General features: G+C 47.7%; 1 protein-coding gene across 3 annotated transcripts in view; it reads right to left on the bottom strand.

The window, feature by feature from the left end:
* The window catches only part of LOC135810218 (uncharacterized), a 71,974-nt gene that overhangs the window by 34,574 nt on the left and 18,152 nt on the right, over positions 1 to 19,248 (bottom strand). Inside the window, exons 5-11 of one of the 3 annotated variants that reach the window (XM_065323691.1) lie at positions 19,149 to 19,206; positions 18,685 to 18,764; positions 18,098 to 18,341; positions 13,025 to 13,077; positions 4,972 to 5,303; positions 2,921 to 2,945; positions 2,448 to 2,472 (exon numbers count right to left, since the gene is read on the bottom strand). The exons of 1 other annotated variant lie outside the window; for it this stretch is intronic. In XM_065323691.1, coding sequence (XP_065179763.1) covers positions 2,448 to 2,472; positions 2,921 to 2,945; positions 4,972 to 5,303; positions 13,025 to 13,077; positions 18,098 to 18,341; positions 18,685 to 18,764; positions 19,149 to 19,206 — 817 coding nt within the window. The remainder of the gene's footprint in view (positions 1 to 2,447; positions 2,473 to 2,920; positions 2,946 to 4,971; positions 5,304 to 13,024; positions 13,078 to 18,097; positions 18,342 to 18,684; positions 18,765 to 19,148; positions 19,207 to 19,248) is intronic. One more of the 3 variants, XM_065323692.1, reaches the window with a different exon arrangement.

The raw sequence follows: 19,248 nt of genomic DNA, 5'->3' as shown, positions 1-19,248 counted from the left end.
ACTTGGATGTCTTTGACTTCTTGCTGGGGGAGGTGAAATCCATATCAGCTATTCTCGTGTAGTCAACTGACTTTATGGACGGTGGCAACCACACACATCCCTTTGATGTGCAGGCGTTGTCAGACACAAGTTTAGTGTGCGATTCCAAGGCAAACAATAAAGCAGCGATGTGGGCGCATGCTTCACCCAGCCCCGCTTTGAAGGTGCAGTGGGCGCAAACGAGAGAGCCTGGAAGCTCAGGGCCCTACGCTATGCTTTTTTGCCTTGATGACCTAGACAAAAAAAAGCATAGGGATGTTATAAATTCTTAAAAAAAAATCCTTTTATTTAAGACATAACCTGGGATTCGAACCCGCACTATCGCGCGCCCTGCATGCATCCCCCGATACACTTCGCATACATACTAATTCTTCCAAGTTGTTTCACATTGTGATCTTGCATTTGAAAGCCCTATTTGAATATGCATTGTGGCCAGCCGTCTTTGATGGCACGGTACGGTAGGGATAGGTAGGGGACAGGTACGATCGAGGGTAATACGACACCGTCTCCCGTACCGTACCGTACCATCAAACACAGCTGGCCACATACAGCTGCCCGCAATATTTAAATAGGGCTTTCAAACGCAAGATAATAACGTGAAGCAACTTGGAAGAATGGGTATGAATGCGAAGTGTATGGGGGAATGCATGTAGGGCGATACTGCGGGTTCAAATCCCAGGATTTGCCTAAAAAAATAGGAAAAATTGAAAAATTTATAACATCCTATGCTTTTTTGCCGTCAGATACGGATAGCGCCAGGCGTGACACAAACAAACAAACAAACAAACACACAAACGCACAAATACCAAATTAAAGCTGTGTGGACCCTGGCTAGCGCCAGACGTTACTGAAGTAACGTCTTCTGCATAGCTACGGGAATAATAGTGCCATTGTGTTCTGCAGCTATCCACGGTGTGAGAGGGTCGCTGCTGACTGACTGGGAGTCCTTTGCTTTTACAACTCTCTTTTCGCGATCCGATGTCGCCTCGTACGCACTCACATCTCCCACGCTGCCACCAAGAACTTGTGACCGTCGAGACTTTTATACGTCTTCAGTTCTTCCTTCGTTACCGGGCTAGGGGCTGCAATTAAGTAATTGTACAAGTCCGGATATTCGACTAGAGGAAGCAAGTCTGACAAATGATCGCCTTGATGGCCACTGGCGTAGTACGGGCTTTTCGCTCCCTTCGCGATCAAATTTAGCTTTTCGTCGTGCCTTTTCTTTGCAGCCTCATCCAACTTCTTGTATTCTGATGAAAACTCCACTACCTCGCTTTGATCGCCATCCATTACTAACTGCTGCCTTCTTCTTCTCGTCTCGAACCTCTCCCGCCCAAACTCAGTGGTTCGACCGTTTGTACTTTCAAACTCAAAACTCTCTTTTGCCACTCAGTGACTCTGCAGCCCCCTTGGCCGCGCGATCCGTGACGTCATTGGATACGGTCTATACTAGCGGATACTTGCAGCGACTCTTCTTGGCTGCTACTATGCCATAGTCGTGTCGAAATCGGTCAGGATTGCTATTCTTCTTTGCATCCTTGGCATTGTCATTGTACCAGTCAGGAACGATCAACCAGCCATTCTTGTTCTTGTGGGTTATCTTTCCCATGGTTAGGAACTGGTCCTCAGATAAATCGCTGTAGATTTGTACCCAGACCCAGTGGCCGCAATCGTTGCAGAGCAGATTATGTGCGGCAGTCGCGAAGATGTACTCCTTGCTAGCTGCACAGTTCAGATCGCTGAGTAGGAAGCACGCTCCTTGATAAGCCAGAGTTCGGTCTTTGTCGCAATTGTCGCAGCCCATGTCCAGGGCAAATATGGAATGAAAGTGACTGGCCGTTTCAGCAGATGGCTCGGCCACGGTTACTCGCTCGTCCTGGCCCGGCTTTAGGCGATTCTCTGCAGTTCCAGTCGGACCCGCGCCCGGTTGTGCCATGACAGAAGATTACCCCTCCGCCATCATGGGTATGCCGGTTCAGGGCTCAGTTCAGGACTCCCTGTGCCGAAAAGTTCGCACGTTCGCTTGCCTTTCTTGGTGTTTGCAGTGCGCATAGCGCCCACTTGCACTTGTACAATAGATCTACGTACTACTAGATACTACTAGTAGTTGCTGCTACTACTTACTACTACTTGTAGATCTACATGACGAAAGACGATATCGATCATCGGTACACGACCGTTTTATTTGATTATTCATAATAAGTCTGAGGGACAGTCCAACTCAAAACGGGAAAGTCCAAAGAAAAACTGTCACCACCACAGAGTCAGTCAGTCCACAGACCACAAGTACATGTAACTGAATCTGCAAAAAAAACTTTTTTCAGCTAAAGTCATGGCATTGAACTCTGTAAAACTCAAACTTAACGCAATCGGAGGGGAAGAAGTTTGAGAATTGATTTGTCACATACCTGCTTGCTGCTGCTGTTTGGCCTCCTTCATAGAGTCAGAAAAAAAACAGAGGAAAACAATCACACATATGTGTCAAACACACACACACACACACACTCTCTCTCTCTCTCTCTCTCTCTCTCTCTCTCTCCGGGCCTCTCTCTCCGGGCCTCTCTCCGGGCCTCTCTCTCCTCTCTCTCTCTCTCTCTCTCTCTCTCTCTCTCTCTCTCTCTCTCTCTCTCTCTCTCTCTCTCTCTCCGGGCCTCTCTCTCCTCTCCCTCTCCTCTGAAAAAATCACATATATGTGTCAAACACACTCTCTTTCCCTCTCTCTCTCTCTATCTCTCTCTCTCTCTCTCTCTCTCTCTCTCTCTCTCTCTCTCTCTCTCTCTCTCTCTCCGGGCCACTCTCTCCGGGCCTCTCTCTCCGGGCCTCTCTCTCCGGGCCTCTCTCTCCTCTCTCTCTCTCCTCTCTCCTCTGATTTGTCACATACCTGCTTGCTGCTGATGTTTGGCCTCCTTCATAGAGAGTCAGAAAAAAAACAGAGGAAAACAATCACACATATGTGTCAATCTCTCTCTCAATCTCTCTCTCAATCTCTCTCTCTCTCTCTCTCAATCTCTCTCTTTCAATCTCAAGGTAGCGGCAGCATCATATGATTATGCATAGGTATAATGCTGAGGGTAAAAATACACCTTCCGTAGTGGGGGGTGCCATGGCTTCTAGGTTTATCACTTTTTTGGGGTGCAAGCGGGCATCATATCGTATGCGTGTGGTGTGACGCCTAATGCCAGGCAGTTGTGTGAGTTTTTGGCCTCGGTGGCCGTTCGTTTGCCCTCGCTGGGCAGTATAATTTCGGCCCTAGCGGGCAGTATGCTTTTCCCTTGGTGGGCAGGTTGTCGCCTCGGTGGTTGTTCGTTTGCTCAATAGGCAGTATGATTTAGCCCTCGGTGGGCAGTATATAATCGGTCCACGGTGGGCAGCATCGTTGGCCCTCGGTGGGTACTACGCTTTATCCCTTGGCGGGAAGTTTGCTTTAGCCTGCGGTGGGCAGGCTATTGGCCTCGACGGCCGTTGTGCACCCTCGGTTGGGCGGCATGCTTTAGCCTTCGGTAGGCAGGTTGCTGGCCTCGGCGGCAGTTCGCACGCCCTCGATTGGGCTATACGCTTATTCTTGCGCACTCGGCCGGGCTATAATCATGCGCCCTCGGTCGGGCTATAATCATGCGCCCTCGGTCGGGCTATAATCATGCGCCCTCGGTCGGGCTATAATCATGCGCCCTCGGTTGGGCTATAATCATGCGCTCTCGGTCGGGCTATAATCATGCACCCTCGTTTGGGCTATACGCTTCTTCGCGCGCCCTCGGTTGGGCCGGATGCTTTAACTCTCGATGGGTAAGCTGTTGGCCTCGGCGGCCATTCATGCGCCCGCAGCGGGCAGGTTGCTGGCCACGTCGGCCATTTGTGTGCCCTTGGTGGGCAATATGCTAACGGCCCACGGCGGGCAGGATTACTTAGCCCTCAGTGTGCTGGCTGTTGGCCTCGCTAGCCGCTCGTGTCACCGGTCCACGGTGGGCAGCTGCAGGCTAGCCCTCGGTGGGCCGTTTTTGCGTCTGCCCCCGGTGAGCAGTGTGAATCACTGACGATCGAATGTGATGATATGACGCAACTATTATCGTTTGTTTTCTTGGAACTGGTCTATCATCAAATACTATTATAATTAATATCTTTAGTCAATTTCGCTCGCCATTACTGTCCTCACCTATGTTGCCACAGCTCAACCATCGATTCCGCTCGCTTGTTGTGAAAGGTTGCTTTCCTTGCATCGTATCTCTTTCATGGCATGCCAGGGAAGGCCGAGAAAGTGATTGCGACTTATTTCACGGCCGTTTGTGCGCAAACCAGTCCCTCAAATCTCCATCACGAAGTTTTTGTTAACGGAGGAGGTATCAGTATATGTGCTCCAAATTTCCAGTCGTAAGGAAATTTGACTTTTCTCCAATTTGATTTATGAACAATGGACACTTCATCAGCATACTTTCTATCACAACTGGGACAATATCTAATGAGAAACACAATTTCATAGCCAAACAAGAGATCTGCGTTTCAATGACTTATTTGGAATTCAGGTACAGTAAGATCGGGCGCCGAAGAACGCCCAGGCTGGAAAACCGGCAAAATTTAAGAACAGTCCGGGCTAGAATTATCAGATTTAAGAACACTAGATCTACATTGTACGTAGATCTACATTGTACATGTATGGGAGGTGAGTACATGTCATGTACACGTGTAAACAGTAACTGCTACATGTACAGTCATTCCCATTTACGACACCCACTAGTTTAGAAGTACATGTACTACATTGCACTACATGTACATGTACATGTACATGACAAACGCCATGTCACTCGACTCCCCGCGCGCGTGTGAATAAGAACGGTCTGGCTAGAATCAAAAATTTAAGAACTTTCCTAGGCTGCGCTCGAGCCCCTGCGTTCTTCGGCGCCCGATCTTACTGTAGCGCAAGAAATGAACGCAACCTACCATTGACACACGAGCCCGTCGTGGCAGAAGCTGGTTCATCTTGTCGACCTTGTCGGGATAGTTACCCCAGCTTGCGATGAGCACCACTAGCTTGATGTAGCCGGCCATTTCCTCGCTGCTTAGAATGTTGATCAACTCTGCGTTGTGAATGCGTTGTCCATCTAGTCTCTCAATCCTCTTCAAGTCTTCTATCTGCTGCAGATCAGTGAAGAACCCGACCTCTTGCGCTCTTTTACGAAATGCTCCAGCTGGTAATTTGCCCAACCAAGGCAAAATATCGGTTATAAACTCACGCTGTTGGAATGGATCGCCGTACGACTTCTCATCCTCGTCTAATCAAGATATACATGGGATAAAAACACACACACGAACAAACATACAAAAAATGATTTATGGCCAGCCGTATACGTTAGGTTAACACAGCCAGGTTCTAGAGTGTCGATGTGCATCACTCCAGTCTGGACCTGTACATCATCAGTGGTTGATCTAAGTATGCTTATACCATGGCAATGGCTAACCTGGCAAGGATTCTTGGCATCTAAATCACTGTTGTGCTACATGCATGTGGCTCCATTTCAGTATGCCATGTATACTTTTATACACACCACACACTGTATTTAACATACACATACCCAATCTACGGAGAGAACTGTTTCATCCTTTGTGGACTTGTCAGCATACACAAACACATACTGTATAAGCATAATGCATGGTGTACAGATGAACGGAATTCCGCAGAAAATCCCGTAGCCCCTGTTGGGTGTTGAATGTGAAGAACCCTATTGTGTTTACTGGTATTTCCACTGTAGGGGATCCTGGTGCTGCTGTTGCAGCTGCTACTGGTGATACTGCTGCAGCCGAAGTTGCCACTGCTTGTGCTGATACTGCTGAAGGTGCTACTGGTGATGCTGCTGCTGAAGGTGCTACTGGTGATGCTGCTGAAGGTGCTACTGCTGCTGCAGCTGCTGCTGCAGCTGCTGCTGCAGCTGCTGCTAACAGTGCTGCTGGTGCTTGGGGAGAGGAAGATAGTTATTTTTGCTTTATTCCCTGTAAGAGCCTATGAAAAGAAGGGAACGAAAATGTTTGGTTCTAAAATTTCCTAGTGTTCATTTGGACCGGTGTGGATTGCGTGGATGCATGTACTGCACTGAAGAACAACCAGCTTCATTTAACACGAATGAGTGGTAGCGACCTCGGCGATAATCGTATAAGAAAGTTAGTTGCTCCCACGCTGAAACAGTCAGTCGTGAGTCAGTCAAGGCTCAAGTCAGGTCAACGGGAATAGCGCTGCAGCGTGGGAGCAACCAACTTCCTTACGGCTTCATTTACCACGAAATAGTGGTAGCAACCTCGGCGATAATCGTATAAGGAAGTTAGTTGCGCCCACAGGGGACATGACTTTTTTTTATTTATTGCAACATCTCAAGACTCGGCGGAAACACCGGCCAATATTACGAGAGTGGGTGATTGCCAACCACGGCGATAAATAGAAAGAAGGGGAGGGAAAAAGAAGGAGTAGCAAAACGAACAGCAACAACAACTCCGTAAAGAAAGATAATGTCAAATAAAAACAGTGAAAAACACAGAGACGCAAAGGACATGTGGATAATGAGCTATGCATGTCGTAGTAAATAAGGGGCGGCACGGATCTTAAACAGGCGGAGTGAGGTCAGGTCCTTAACTTCTCTGGGTAGAGTGAGCCAAACAGAATAAGCAATAAAGAGAGGGGAGCGCAAAAGAGTGGATGAGTTACACTTAGGGAGTAAGAGTGAGTTTCTAGTTCTTAGAGAAGAGAACCAATTAAAACACATGAGATGAGGTGGGCACAACTCAAGCTTAATAGAATGGACAAGAGAAGCCAGGTGTGCACTGCGTCCATGTGATAACGGGGTTGTGTGAGCGATTTTATAAAGTTCAATACTTCAAAAGTAGGAACACAGCTTAAAAACTAGGGCTGAAAGGAATATTCGAAATATGCGAGGCGGAAAAAGAATATTCTTCGTTTTAAAGTAGAATAGGAATATTCGTAAATGTACAGAAACTTGCCTTTGTGACATTGATCAAGCTTATTTAGTGCAAAATATGAGTAGGCTTGCCACCAGCCTCACGCTCATTTTCTCCGAAAATCGCCCGCAATCGAACGGCTCCTACACTCCCAGGGAACAAGGATGACTCCAGAACTACTACAAACTACGTTTACTCATAATTCGCTCTCATAATTCACTACATCCACACGACTAAAACTCTGCCGTGTCTGTGATGTATGTGTATAATATCTGTAGCAGGTCACGAGTGGAGATTGCCTTGGGGGAATCTCTACCGTACCTGTTCTAGAGTTTTTGGTGATGACGGATCATTGTTGTTTTAGGGGCCATCCGTAAATACCGATATGTATTTAGAAACGAATACTAGTAGTTTCTCTTCAACCTTCCTCCCTCTCCCTCAGAAACGAACACATACAAACCATGCATAGGATCGATATGTTTTCTTTTCTTTTCTGGACGTGCCCACACATACAAACTGTGCATCGATATTTTTAAAGAAAGGAACAGGCGCCCAACCCCCTCCCCCCTAAACGACTAGTTTTCGTTTCTAAATAAATATCTATATTTACGGATTAACCCCTTAGTTTACTTGGTGACAACTCAAGTTTGATCTCTCCAATGTCGTTTGTTGATGTGAGCTCGAACGAACATAACATGGCGCAGTGAACAGTCCATAAATAATGGGACATATAAATAATGGGACGCAAGCAAAAATGTTCCACATGGGTTTTGTTGTCTACTACATGCTACATGCTGTGTGCACTTACAACGGATCTACAAGTTTGAGGAAACACTGAAAAAGCGTCATAAAAAGGAGAATTTCGATTTCAAAATTTCCATCTCAGTCCCTGGACTTTTGCAGGACATCCCTGGACCCCGGGGAAAACACCCTATTTCCCTGGACTGTCCCGGGAAAACCTGGACGGTTGGCATGTATGAGGGCTAGGGAGGCCTCTGGGGTTCAGGTGTCCTGTTGGTCTACCATATATAGGTATGTGCATGCGTTTGCTACTATATACATGTACGTCAGGCGCCTGCATCTCTGCAAGACAAAATGGATTCCAGAGCCTCACTGGCATTTGGCTGACCTCATGGTCATACTACACAACCATCACTAACCTCTTTTTAGCTGGCAACTTGAGACGCCGGGTTGTATTAATATAACTTTTTGTGCTCAGCTCTCACACGTGCCGCCAAGTGTGTATGTACGCAGGTTCTGGAGTCGAAACATCTCTAGACGTTTTTGGCCGCCCGTCTTATCCCTCTGGATAAGCAGCCAGGCGTGAGGCCAAGCGCCATTGGTGAGGTGTTTCGGCGCATAGTCGGGAAAGCAACAATGTCCGTCATTGAGAGTAATGTGACAGCTATCACTGCTCCTCTCCAACTGTGTGGGACTTCCTTCTGCGCGGGAGGTGGGAATCCAGGCATTGTCCAGTTTGTACGGCAAGGAGAGCACTGACGCCGTTTTACTTGTCGATGCCTCAAATGCATTCAATCAAGAGTAGATCAACAAGAGTGTGCAACTCCGGATCTCTCCTGCACAATCTGCAGATACCCCCGCGGCGGAATTTTTTGTTGACGTCACCTTTTTTCAGAGAAACGCGTATTTTGCCGCAGAGCAGTGTGAGAGCACGTGCTGGGCACCGACCTTGTAATGCAAAGCTGGACCAAGACCACGAGGGAAAACTTTCCGAAAGACTCGCAGCGCGTGCGTCGTCGAAAAGATTACGTCAACAAAAAATTCTGCCATGGGCCAACCCATCCGCGAGTTGCACACTCTTGTTTATCCACTCTTGATTCAATGCAATGAACAGGGCTGCGCATTGCATAATATTCTCCGGATATGTCCGGCTGCCGGACGTGTGTTCATTAACACGTCCCAAAGCGACATACCACTTCTCCAGGAGGGTGGTGAAGTGATCCAGACGAGGGTGGGTACTTGTCAAGGCAACCCACTAGCCATGGCCTTTTACGTTTTGGCCTTGATTCCCCTTATTCGTCATCTGCAGGAGGTCTGCCCCTCTGCAGGACAAGTGTGGTATGCCAATAATGACGCTGCCGCAGTCAAGGTACTGGCGTTGCTGTCGTACTAGAAGGTGATACCGGATGAAGGTCCAAAGTACGGGTACTATCCTAACCTGAAGAAGACCGATCTCCTGGCAAAGCCCAATCTAGCTCTCCTTGCCGAGGAGACTTTGGCTGGGACAGGTGTTTCGGTTCGTACAGCCGGCGTGTGATATCTTGGAGGAGCCGTCTGTACGCAAGAATTTTGTGCCCATTTTGTTCGTGAGTGTGTGGTGAATTGGGCTGGCCTCGTTCAGCGCCTGTCCACGGTTGCCATGACGCAGCCCCAGGCTGCTTATCACCTGTTCGTCACATCCCTTCAGTCAAGGTGGTCCTTCCTCCAGCGAGTTATTGCGGCCCGGACCCTCAATTTTGTGGGCCCCTGGATACAGTCATTGTCCAGAGTCTTCTCCCCGCTTCAACGGGTCACACTTTGCCTGTTGAGGGTGATCTCAGGAAATTGTTGTCCCTGCCCGTGAAGTTGGGTGGTTTGGCAGTCGGCATATCTGGTCAGTGAGCGGAGGCAGAGTATCAGCTGTGCCCTGTCTCAACTGAGCCGATGGTCCAGTCTGTGCTATCTCGCACCCCTGGTCCTGCCTGTGCAGTCATCGCATGCTGTAGGACTCTTTCTTCTGCGGTGTGCACAGAGCGTCATGCTCAGCAGCAATCTGTTCTGACCAGTATCAAGCACTCTCTGCCTGACCAGCAGCGGCTTCTGGTCGAGGTTGCCGGCGATGGTAGCGTATGTACCTGACTGGGTACACCGCCCACGGTTTAACCACAAGCAGCATATTACAATGTACTCAACAAAACGGCTTTCTTGACACTTTGTGTCTGCGCTATGGTTTGGCTCTGAGTAGTGTGCCTTCATCGTGCGTCTGTGGCCGTGACATGACTTGTCGTGCATTCACATGCCCTGGCGGAGGGTATCCTACTCAGCGCCATAACCAGTTACGGGGCCTCTTTGCCGACACGCCGGCAGAGGTGGTGTGTGACGTGGAGACTGAGCCCCCACTTGCTCCATTGGAGGGTGAGGCTGTGTCAGGCAACACTGCCGATGGCGCTCGTGTGGATGTCAGGGCTTGTGGCTTCTTGTCGCGGCAGCAAAACGCCTTTTGGTGTTCGGGTTACTGACCCAAGGCCATCTTTGCTGTCGCGATCACAAGTAATGAGCCAATTGACTGATCACGAGCGTCAGAAGAAGCGCCGATAAGCCGAACGTATCAACAAGGTTGATCGCGGATCGTTCATGCCCCTGGTGTTTGCAACGAATGGCATGTGTAACAGAGGCAACCATTTTCCTGCGCACTTTGGCTGCACGAATTCACGACCGTCACTGTGACCTGTCGTATTCCCTGGTTGTGAGGCAATTGCGCTCGAGGATCAGTTTGTGCCTTGTGCGGTGGCAAATTTCCTGCCTTTGTGGTGCTCGTGCGTCCTATGTCAGGAGGCATGCTGGTGGCGGTGCTCATGGCTTCGTCATGGAGTGCCGGGCCCGTGTTCATCTTTTGACCTGACTATGACCGTCAATGTTCTTTTCACATGGACTGACTTTATTTATTTAACTCAGATGGAGAGGTAAGAATTAAAATTAAAAAGAGAGGACCATAAGTTTACAAGTTATCCGTTTTGTCCAACACTTAGGCTAACGATTATAAGCAGGATACTGTTCAGTCAAAATGTGCAAAAATTAGCACAAAACTGACTGATGTGTTACTGACATTCAACACCCTGATGCTTAGCTGCATCACGTCTGGAATGTGGGTCTATTTGATCGCTTTCATAACTTAGAACCTTCCAAGTTGGAAGGCTGTTGGTTTGCGCATTCCAGACGTGATGCAGCTAAGCATCAGGTCGTTGAATGTCAGTATCACATCAGTCAGTTTTGTGTTAATTGTTGCACATTTTGACTCAACAGTATCCTGCTTATACCGTAAAGTACCGTTGATCCTCCCCCTCTCTAATTCCCGCCCCCTGTCGATGTTCTACCTGTGAAGCGATTTCGGCGTATACAACGAAATACGATGTTGAACCGACGCTTGCACTGCTGTACACAATACGTGCCAATCCAGGATGAAAATGTGCACAATGCAACACATCGAGTCTGATCCTCGACGTTGTTGTACATCGTACTGCACTTCACAGCCTTGATCTAATTCCCGCCCCCTGCCGAAAAACCAGCTGGGAAGCGACATCGCGTGGGGGGGGAGGGGGGGGGGGGGGCGGATCAACGGTATTATACGGTAATCGTTAGTGTTGGACAAAACGGATAACTTGTAAACTTATGGTCCTCGCTTTTTTAAGTTTATTTATCTGTCCCCGGGGAAAATTGCGGAAAAAAATCGCAAAAAACGCAGGGGAAAAACGCGGCATAATATGGCATAATTTGCAGTGAATTTGCGGTAAATATGCGGTAAATATGCGGTGAATGCGGATATTTTCAGTGAGTATGTAGTGAAATCAATCAGTTACAAGTCTCTGGTGTATAAAGCACCCATTATTTGAGTAAAAAGCCGCCAAGATGAGACGTTGCTGACCGAAAAGTGCACTGTGTGTACGTGTAGTGCAACAAAAAGTTCAAAAAACGCGGGAAAATCGCGGAAAACGCGGTCTTTTAAAAAATCGCAAAAAACGCGGAAAAAACGCGGCCGCGGAATCGCAATTTTCCCCGGGGACAGATTTATTACCCCACTATTCAAACCAGATCCATTCTTGTTGTTGGTGTTGTTGTATTGATTTGTTGTATGTTGAAAGTTTTGCCTTGATTTGCTGCGGAAACGTGCTGACTGTGTTTTATCCATGTTTGAGTGGGTCTATTTGATCGCTTTTTAGTGGTTTCTATTCTATGCTTCTCAGTGTGTGAGACTTCATTCACTCTTTTTCTCTTTATTTTCTTCTTTTTTTTAGGAAATTGGATGTTTCTTGCATCCATGCCTTCATTTGCTGTTGCTTTATGCCTTCTTTTTGATGGTTTCTGTTGCTAATTTGGATGGGAATAAAACAATTCGCCCAATAGTACCACTAGTGGTGTGTGCGTGTGTTTGTGTGTGTGTGCGCACGTGTGTGTGTGGGTGCGTGCGTGTGTACAGTCCATTCATTGGAAACTGGCACACTAAGTTTTTGGTGTCTCCCGCACATAGTTGTAGATATCCTGAAAACAACAGTACATCCTGCATTGTGTGACCCGTGCAAATTACTCCTTGCCACATTTCAGGGCAGAAAAGTCCAAGAACAGGGAAATAGAAATTCAGCCAGGTTTTACAAAATCAAGACATGTATGCCATGGCAAAATGTGTGGAGAAGCAGATCCCAAACCCAGATTTTTGAAATTTAAAGTGGGTTTTTGATCTTCAATTCGGCCCCAATCGGACTTTCAAAAGTCACCGGGACTGTTTCAGATGAATGGACTGTAGTTGTTGATTAGTAGCAATTGTGTGTGTGTGCTTTTATGGAGCAATTTATACTTTCTGAGATCCACTTACTGTCCTCCTCTAAGGTTCCCTGTCTCCTCAGAGTAGACTCTGGAGCTGTTGTACATTGCCTAAGCATTAGTGAACAAATGAAATGCGAAATTGTGATGGTGTCTGGTGATGGCAGGTTTGCTCTAATTTCAGAAATTTTCGGTGCTCAATATTTTCGGTATGAGGGCGAAAGGCCAGGTTAGGTGAACAGAAATTTTCGGTACAGAGAAGCAGTTCCCTATTGGATTATGTGTGTAAGTGTTTGTTCGGTGTATTGAAATTTTAGGTATGAAACAGACGCACCGAAAGTACCGAAAATAAAAGTACACCGAAAATTTGTGAAATTACAGTAATTGCACAAGTACTGTGCGCATGTGTGTACACCATCCTCAGCAATACAAATCATGAAGTGTCGGTGCATGCTGGCCCAGGAACCCATCATGGGTCCTAGTGGTTTTGCCTAGGAGTGAAGGTCGCATTTACCTTTGTCAATCGTGGGACTTGTCTGCTCATCCATAGGCTCATCTGAAGTTGGTCTGTGGGACAAATACCAAGAACCGTGAATTAGAACGGAATGAAAAACCAGCACTGAAGTACTGGCGCACGCGCGCGCGCACACACACACACACACACACACGCCTTAAGAGACACCCATCGCCCAACACGATGAATGATACAACCAAAGTCATAGCAGCTTGTGCTGTGATTGCACTATTCAACAGCTGGCATGGCTGAAAAACTCACCATCACTATTCAGCCTGGTCTATACTACATAGCTTCGAAGTGAAGCTTTTGCTCAACGAATCCCTTGTTTTGGTCTTCATTCTTTTTTCATTTTTCATGTTTTCTACGCACATTAAACCACATACTCCGGCATGCACTGGCGGTGTGTGGTCACCCAAGTAAACAAAAGAAGAGCCAGGAGGAGAGCAAGAAAGAGAAGAAAGACATGTGTGACCATAATCGTCGGGAATTGAACCCACAACCTCTTGATTTGAAATCGACTGTACATACCATTGCACGATGTGGGACAAGCAAACACACACACACACACACACACACACACACACACACACACACACAGACGCGAGACTAGTCGGAACCGGCAAGAGCAGATACACATATGCGGGAACTTGTCCCGTTCTCTGGTCGTTGGACGGTGGCAGTGCGTTGAATAGCGATGGCGGTTGCGTCCCTGGGTTAAGCGGAAACAACGATTGCAGATGTCGCAGTGAGCATTGCAGCAACTCGGCCGTTATCAAGGCAGATGCTTCTTCTGCTGACCTCAGCACCTTCCCGATGTACACATCAATATCTTCCTTCCGGAAACTGATAAGTTCCACACGGCGATCGAATTATTTCCTGCCACAGAATCAGTAGCTCTGTGCATGGCCGTGATGTCACAACCAGACGGAGTCCCTTCACTGATGAGCCGTTCATGATGCCGCGAACAAAACCACTGCAGTCAATCAGGAGTATCTCATCAAGACAGTCAAATACAATACAGACTCGATGCGCTTGTTGGCGCACAAAACCGTCGATACTCTTGCGCTCGTCACTTGTAAACTCTCCCAGCTCTTCCACGCCCAGCAGATCACAGATATTTGTCGCTTCCCGAACATCTATGTTGCACTGCTTCCTTGCTGCAACTCATTCCATATCTCATTCCGAGTCCATTTGAACGGACCGACTTAAGTGAAAACAAAGGTCTTACCGCACCCAGCACTGGCGACTGCTAAGATGCGGCAAGTCCGACCACCACTCGTGAACTCCAGCTTCTGTTCATCACTCAGATTGAAAATACTTTCCAGCGAAATGTTCTTCAAACTACTGGCTGCTTTTGTGAAAACGAGTTCCACACGCCATATGTCACCTGCGGTATCGAAGCTAGTATTCCTGAACTCCTGCTGAAGCTCTGGCCTGGGCAAAATGATCAGTTGAACTTGTACATCTGAAACACTCGGCTCGCTTAGTCCTTCGTCCACCATTCCTTCTCCCATGTCAACGGTAGCGCCGACATACTGCTCAACCAACAAACCTCGAAGTCTGCGTACTGCCTTGGGAATCCTGTTTTCCTGCAATTTGGCGTATGGAGCAGTAGATCCTAGGCCTGACGTGCCTGACTCACTCGCACTGCGTTTCTCGCCGCCACCAGTAGAAGCTGCGACACGATCGCTGGCGTCTTCTTTGCACGCCATGGCTCTTTAGCGGTATGGCCAGTGCTAGCGTACTGTGCTGCCCGATCCGCCTCCGCTCTACCAGCACATAACTACTAAAATACTCTCTGCTTTTTAACTGCGCAACCAGTGGTCCTGAAGTAGAACTCGAAGTACAGACTCAGTGGATCCTGGGCCTGACGTGTCTGTAGGCGAAGGACGGTCTGGATCAATCACTCAACTAACTAACTTACTTACTTCTCAAAGTAATACTGACTGAGTACAAGGTCAATATACAATGTAGGTTACTTTACTCACGGTACGAAAACTAAACGAAGAATTTGTTTCAGAACGAAATGCAAAGACTAGAGAAACGAAGACTACCTCCGAAGCTACTTTGAAGTGGAATGGAGTCAATCCTTAGAAATGAAGATAGGGAACCAGAATTCTGCTAACCCAAGCGTGGAATCAGCCACAATGTAAGAGAGAGTAAGAGAGCACAATCATTGTCATGGTATATACGAAAACACTAATGTTAATCATCGTCATGTAATGCAAAATAGAAATGAGTTATTCCGAATTTATTTTTATGTATTTTATTGCTACGTTCGCGACAAAGGTTCGTGGGAGATTGAGGGCCTGCTAACAAATCCGAGAGCGGCTCAAGAATGCATGCACAATCCGGGATGAAGCGTCGGTAGAGATTTACTAAACCCAGAAAGCGAGGTAGAGAGCAGAGTGAGTGTCTGGAGCAGGGTAGTCCACCATGGCCTTGACCTTCTCTGCCAGTGTCTCAATGCCACCGCCGGCAGTGGCTTTGACATTGTGACCCAGGAATGTCACGGAGGGCTGCATGAAGACACACTTGCTTGCAATGACCACCAGACCATACTCTGCCAAGTGATGGAAGATGGTCTTCAGATGCTTGAGGTGTTCTGCTGTCGAGCGACTCACTACCAGTAGAATGTAGACAGTTGACAGTCAAGCCAGGAACGAATAGAGGCCACCGCTGGGCAGGGCAGCTTCAAGATGACGCCTCACCATGTTTCCAGTGGCGTGCACCGAGTCTTGAAAGGGGGGTTTCTAGAGTTGGAAATTTTTCTGTAGACCCACTGTATAGTTATGTATTTGTGCACATGCGCATCCCTCCAACATCCCGCCGGAGATAACGGCGAGGGCTAGGGAGGAGGAGGGGGGGGATTCAAGATTAGGGGCGCAGGGCACCAATGAACACTGGTGCTGATGAGACGGCGAGGGCTAGGGAGCAGGAGGGGGGGGGGGGACTCAAGATTAGGGGTGCAGGGCACCAATGAACACTGGTGCTGATGAGACGCGGGGTTCCGACTGCTATCATCAGAATCTGATCATTCCGGCACAAACGCGTCTGAGAGGGAACCAGGTCCAGGGGTAGAAAGAACAGAAATAGGAGCAATGAGAAATGGAGGGAGGGGACGATGTTGCATGGAAATGTTGGTACATGTATATTAAACCGGTAGCAGGATAAAACGGGTACGGCCGGGTTACCTTTTACATACCAGCACTTGAAAAAGTATTTGCAAAGGGGGTGCAAAAGTCAATGACTCATAATACATGTTTGTCATATTGAACACGTAAAGGTTTGATAGGCCTAGCCGCCCAGGCTACACTACAGTCTATAACACTATGTCTATGGTACTTCACTAGTCCACTCCAGGCTTGTTCTTTTCATCAAAACACTGCTTACATTCGACGTATCTTTTCTTTCTGTTCTTATGACGAAGTTTTCAGCATGTATTGGCAATGTTCCACATGATTTCAATAAAGAGTTATGGACCTTGCTTCGATGGACGCTCGCGGAAGAAAAGCGAAGCCCCGCGTCCTTGATTCGCGGCCGGATCAGCGCAAGTGGATCATGGACGCACATTTTTACGTCCTCCAGTCGACAACGTTTTTGACGAACATCTCTGCTGCGCACATGAGCGAGAACGAAAGGCTGTGGAAATCTTGATTTGAGTCAACAGTTTGGAAGGAGATATCGTCAATCATACCCTTGAACTGACTTGCATCGCGCAGGCTTGACTCAAATTTCGAGACAAAACGGATTTCTTGAATGTCATCGCCAATCCAGGAGCGAACCAGAGCTAGAGATCGATCTCTCTGTCGCTACTCTCCACTGAAGAAAGAGAGAATAATGTATTTTGAACTGAATGCAAAGCAACTCTCTCTCTCACTTCGAAATAAGGACATAGTCACTGTACTGTAAGCCGCCCGTCGCTCGACGCATATGCAGGATAACCAACCCAGTAGGCACGCTTTTCCTTTGGCAAGATTGCCCGAAAAAAGGTGGTTTCCAGACACCAAAAAACTCATACGGTGCACGCGCCTGGTTTCAACACTGTACCAAGGACAAATAACAAGAGGGAGAGAGAAAGAGAGAGAGAGAGGGGGGGGGGGGGGGGAAGAGAGCAGAGAGGGTAAGAGATTGACACGCAGACACACCAGCAGGCCGACAGATATGGTATTCTGCAATAAAAAGACAGGCAGAGACAGAGGGGGGGGGGGGGGGGGGGGGATTTTAGAAGGAAAAACGGTTTCATCTCCAAATTAGGTTCCCGCCCTCTATTCGAAATCTATAATTTTGCCAGTTCAAGTAATCCTTGGAAGCAGAAGAGTTTTTCCCAGCCGTGGTGCGACTCACTGTGAATTGGAAACTTGTGGTCTGGCTTGAGAAAACATGGTTGTGGCAAATGGGATTTTGGCTTTGACCTCTGGTTGCTCTCATCTATCCTCCCCCCCCTGTTGAGGAGCTGCATCTGACCGCTGATCAGGGTGTTGGGGTCCCGCGGAAGCGCAGGGTTGTAGTGAAAGGGGGGAGGGGTAGGGGGACACAGCCCCCCCCCCCCCTCCCCGCCTACTCTGTTTGCTCACGCTTCAGTGAAAAAGTGCTGCCCGTCCTCATTATCCGATTTTTGTGTTTCTTCATGCCATTCAATGAAAATGCAGCCGATAGTCAGTACTACATTTGTACAGGGTTCATAAAGGCACATCTGTCTGGGGTGAAGTCAGGCGTTCGATTCGTACGTTACATTTCGCGTTGCAAGACAGTTATTTGGAAAATGGGAAAATCGGTTACGGGGTAACTGTTTTCCCTGCCCCCCCCCCCCCCCCCTCCCCTCCCCCTCCTCCTCTCTACTATTTTGACCTGGCTATAACAAAAAGGCGGTTCAATGCTGAGACGACAAGCTAAGGTGCAGGCAGGATCCCAGCACAGACCGTTCATCACTTTCTCAAACAAACTTGACCACCGGTGACAACCCCCCCCCCCCCCCCCTTCACCCTATCCCTTCTCCCTGGCCCCGACCCGGACCATGTCACCAAAATACCGTATAACAATGATATGAGTCATTCTTGGTTAACTCACTGGAATGTTTTCTCAATCCTTTTCTTCCTTTCGGGATTCAGGTCTAGTGCAATCTTCTTCAACTCGGCCAGGGTGATTTCACGCGTTGCAGCTTGGTCCACGGCCCACCTGATAACACCTTGCATATTATCCGGTATGTTAGTGGTGCCAAGGTCGTTTCTCATGATAAAGTCTTGCATGTCGTCTTTGAAATCGTTGCTGTATTCTGGGTTAATCAGTATTGCAACGGCTTGGGCAAAGTCCTCTGGACACACAGGAGAACAAGGAGGGAAGAGAAAGAAATACAGCATTTCTCAGAGACATGTCGGTAGCCTATTCTCGTTCCCAATTCATGGCCTCACACCACAGCAAGTCTAAGCACAGGGACTACAAGTTACGCTATAATGTATATAGTCCGGTTCCAAGTCTTTATTTGGTACAGTAAAGAGGTGATAGGGACTTAGCAAGTAGCAAGTAGGAACAACTAAAATAACAACAAACAATGTAATGTATTTAGAGACACAAATATCTGGATGCGGATTATACTCCGGAAAATATGGTGCGTGTTTTGTCTTCGATTCTACATAGATAGGCAGCAACATACTTACCACGTTTAAGGCGGCTGATGCACCCTTCCATGCTTCGGCTGAACCTTTGAAAGTCAGTAATTTCTGACAAAACTTTCAGTCTGAAAGAGGACAACATGAAAAGACAACATGAAAAGGCGTCAGATGCCGCTTCTTTACGGATGGAGAGGAAAACTCAGATTCACCAATTACAGTTTATGGGCAAAGGTGAAAACCCATTTTCTGCATCAGTGTTGCCCTGTTTTCCACAACTCGTGTTCCCAACTCACTGTGGTGTACAGCACAGTTGAAGCAATCCTCTTCAAGTCTGGACTTCATCATGATACATATACCTGTCATTGCACAATCATGGTCAGAGAACTCACTCACTGGGCCGGCCTGACTCATTATGTTCGAAATGGTGCAGTACATTTCACTGAACTATACCAAGGACTGATTCAACGGTTCTATACTTCATTGTAGAGCAATGCATGCGTAGAACTTACAGTGGTGAAGTGGATAGGAAAGTACCACAACTTCCATCAGCAGCGCGATGCTCATGGCCTGATACATTCAACAGGAAAGAACAGAAAACAGAATATAAAA

Source organism: Sycon ciliatum, chromosome 2 (assembly GCF_964019385.1).
Source record: "Sycon ciliatum chromosome 2, ocSycCili1.1, whole genome shotgun sequence".
Lineage (NCBI taxonomy): Eukaryota > Metazoa > Porifera > Calcarea > Leucosolenida > Sycettidae > Sycon > Sycon ciliatum.
The sequence above is the reverse complement of the archived record's forward strand: the minus strand, read 5'-3'. Positions and strand labels throughout refer to the sequence as shown.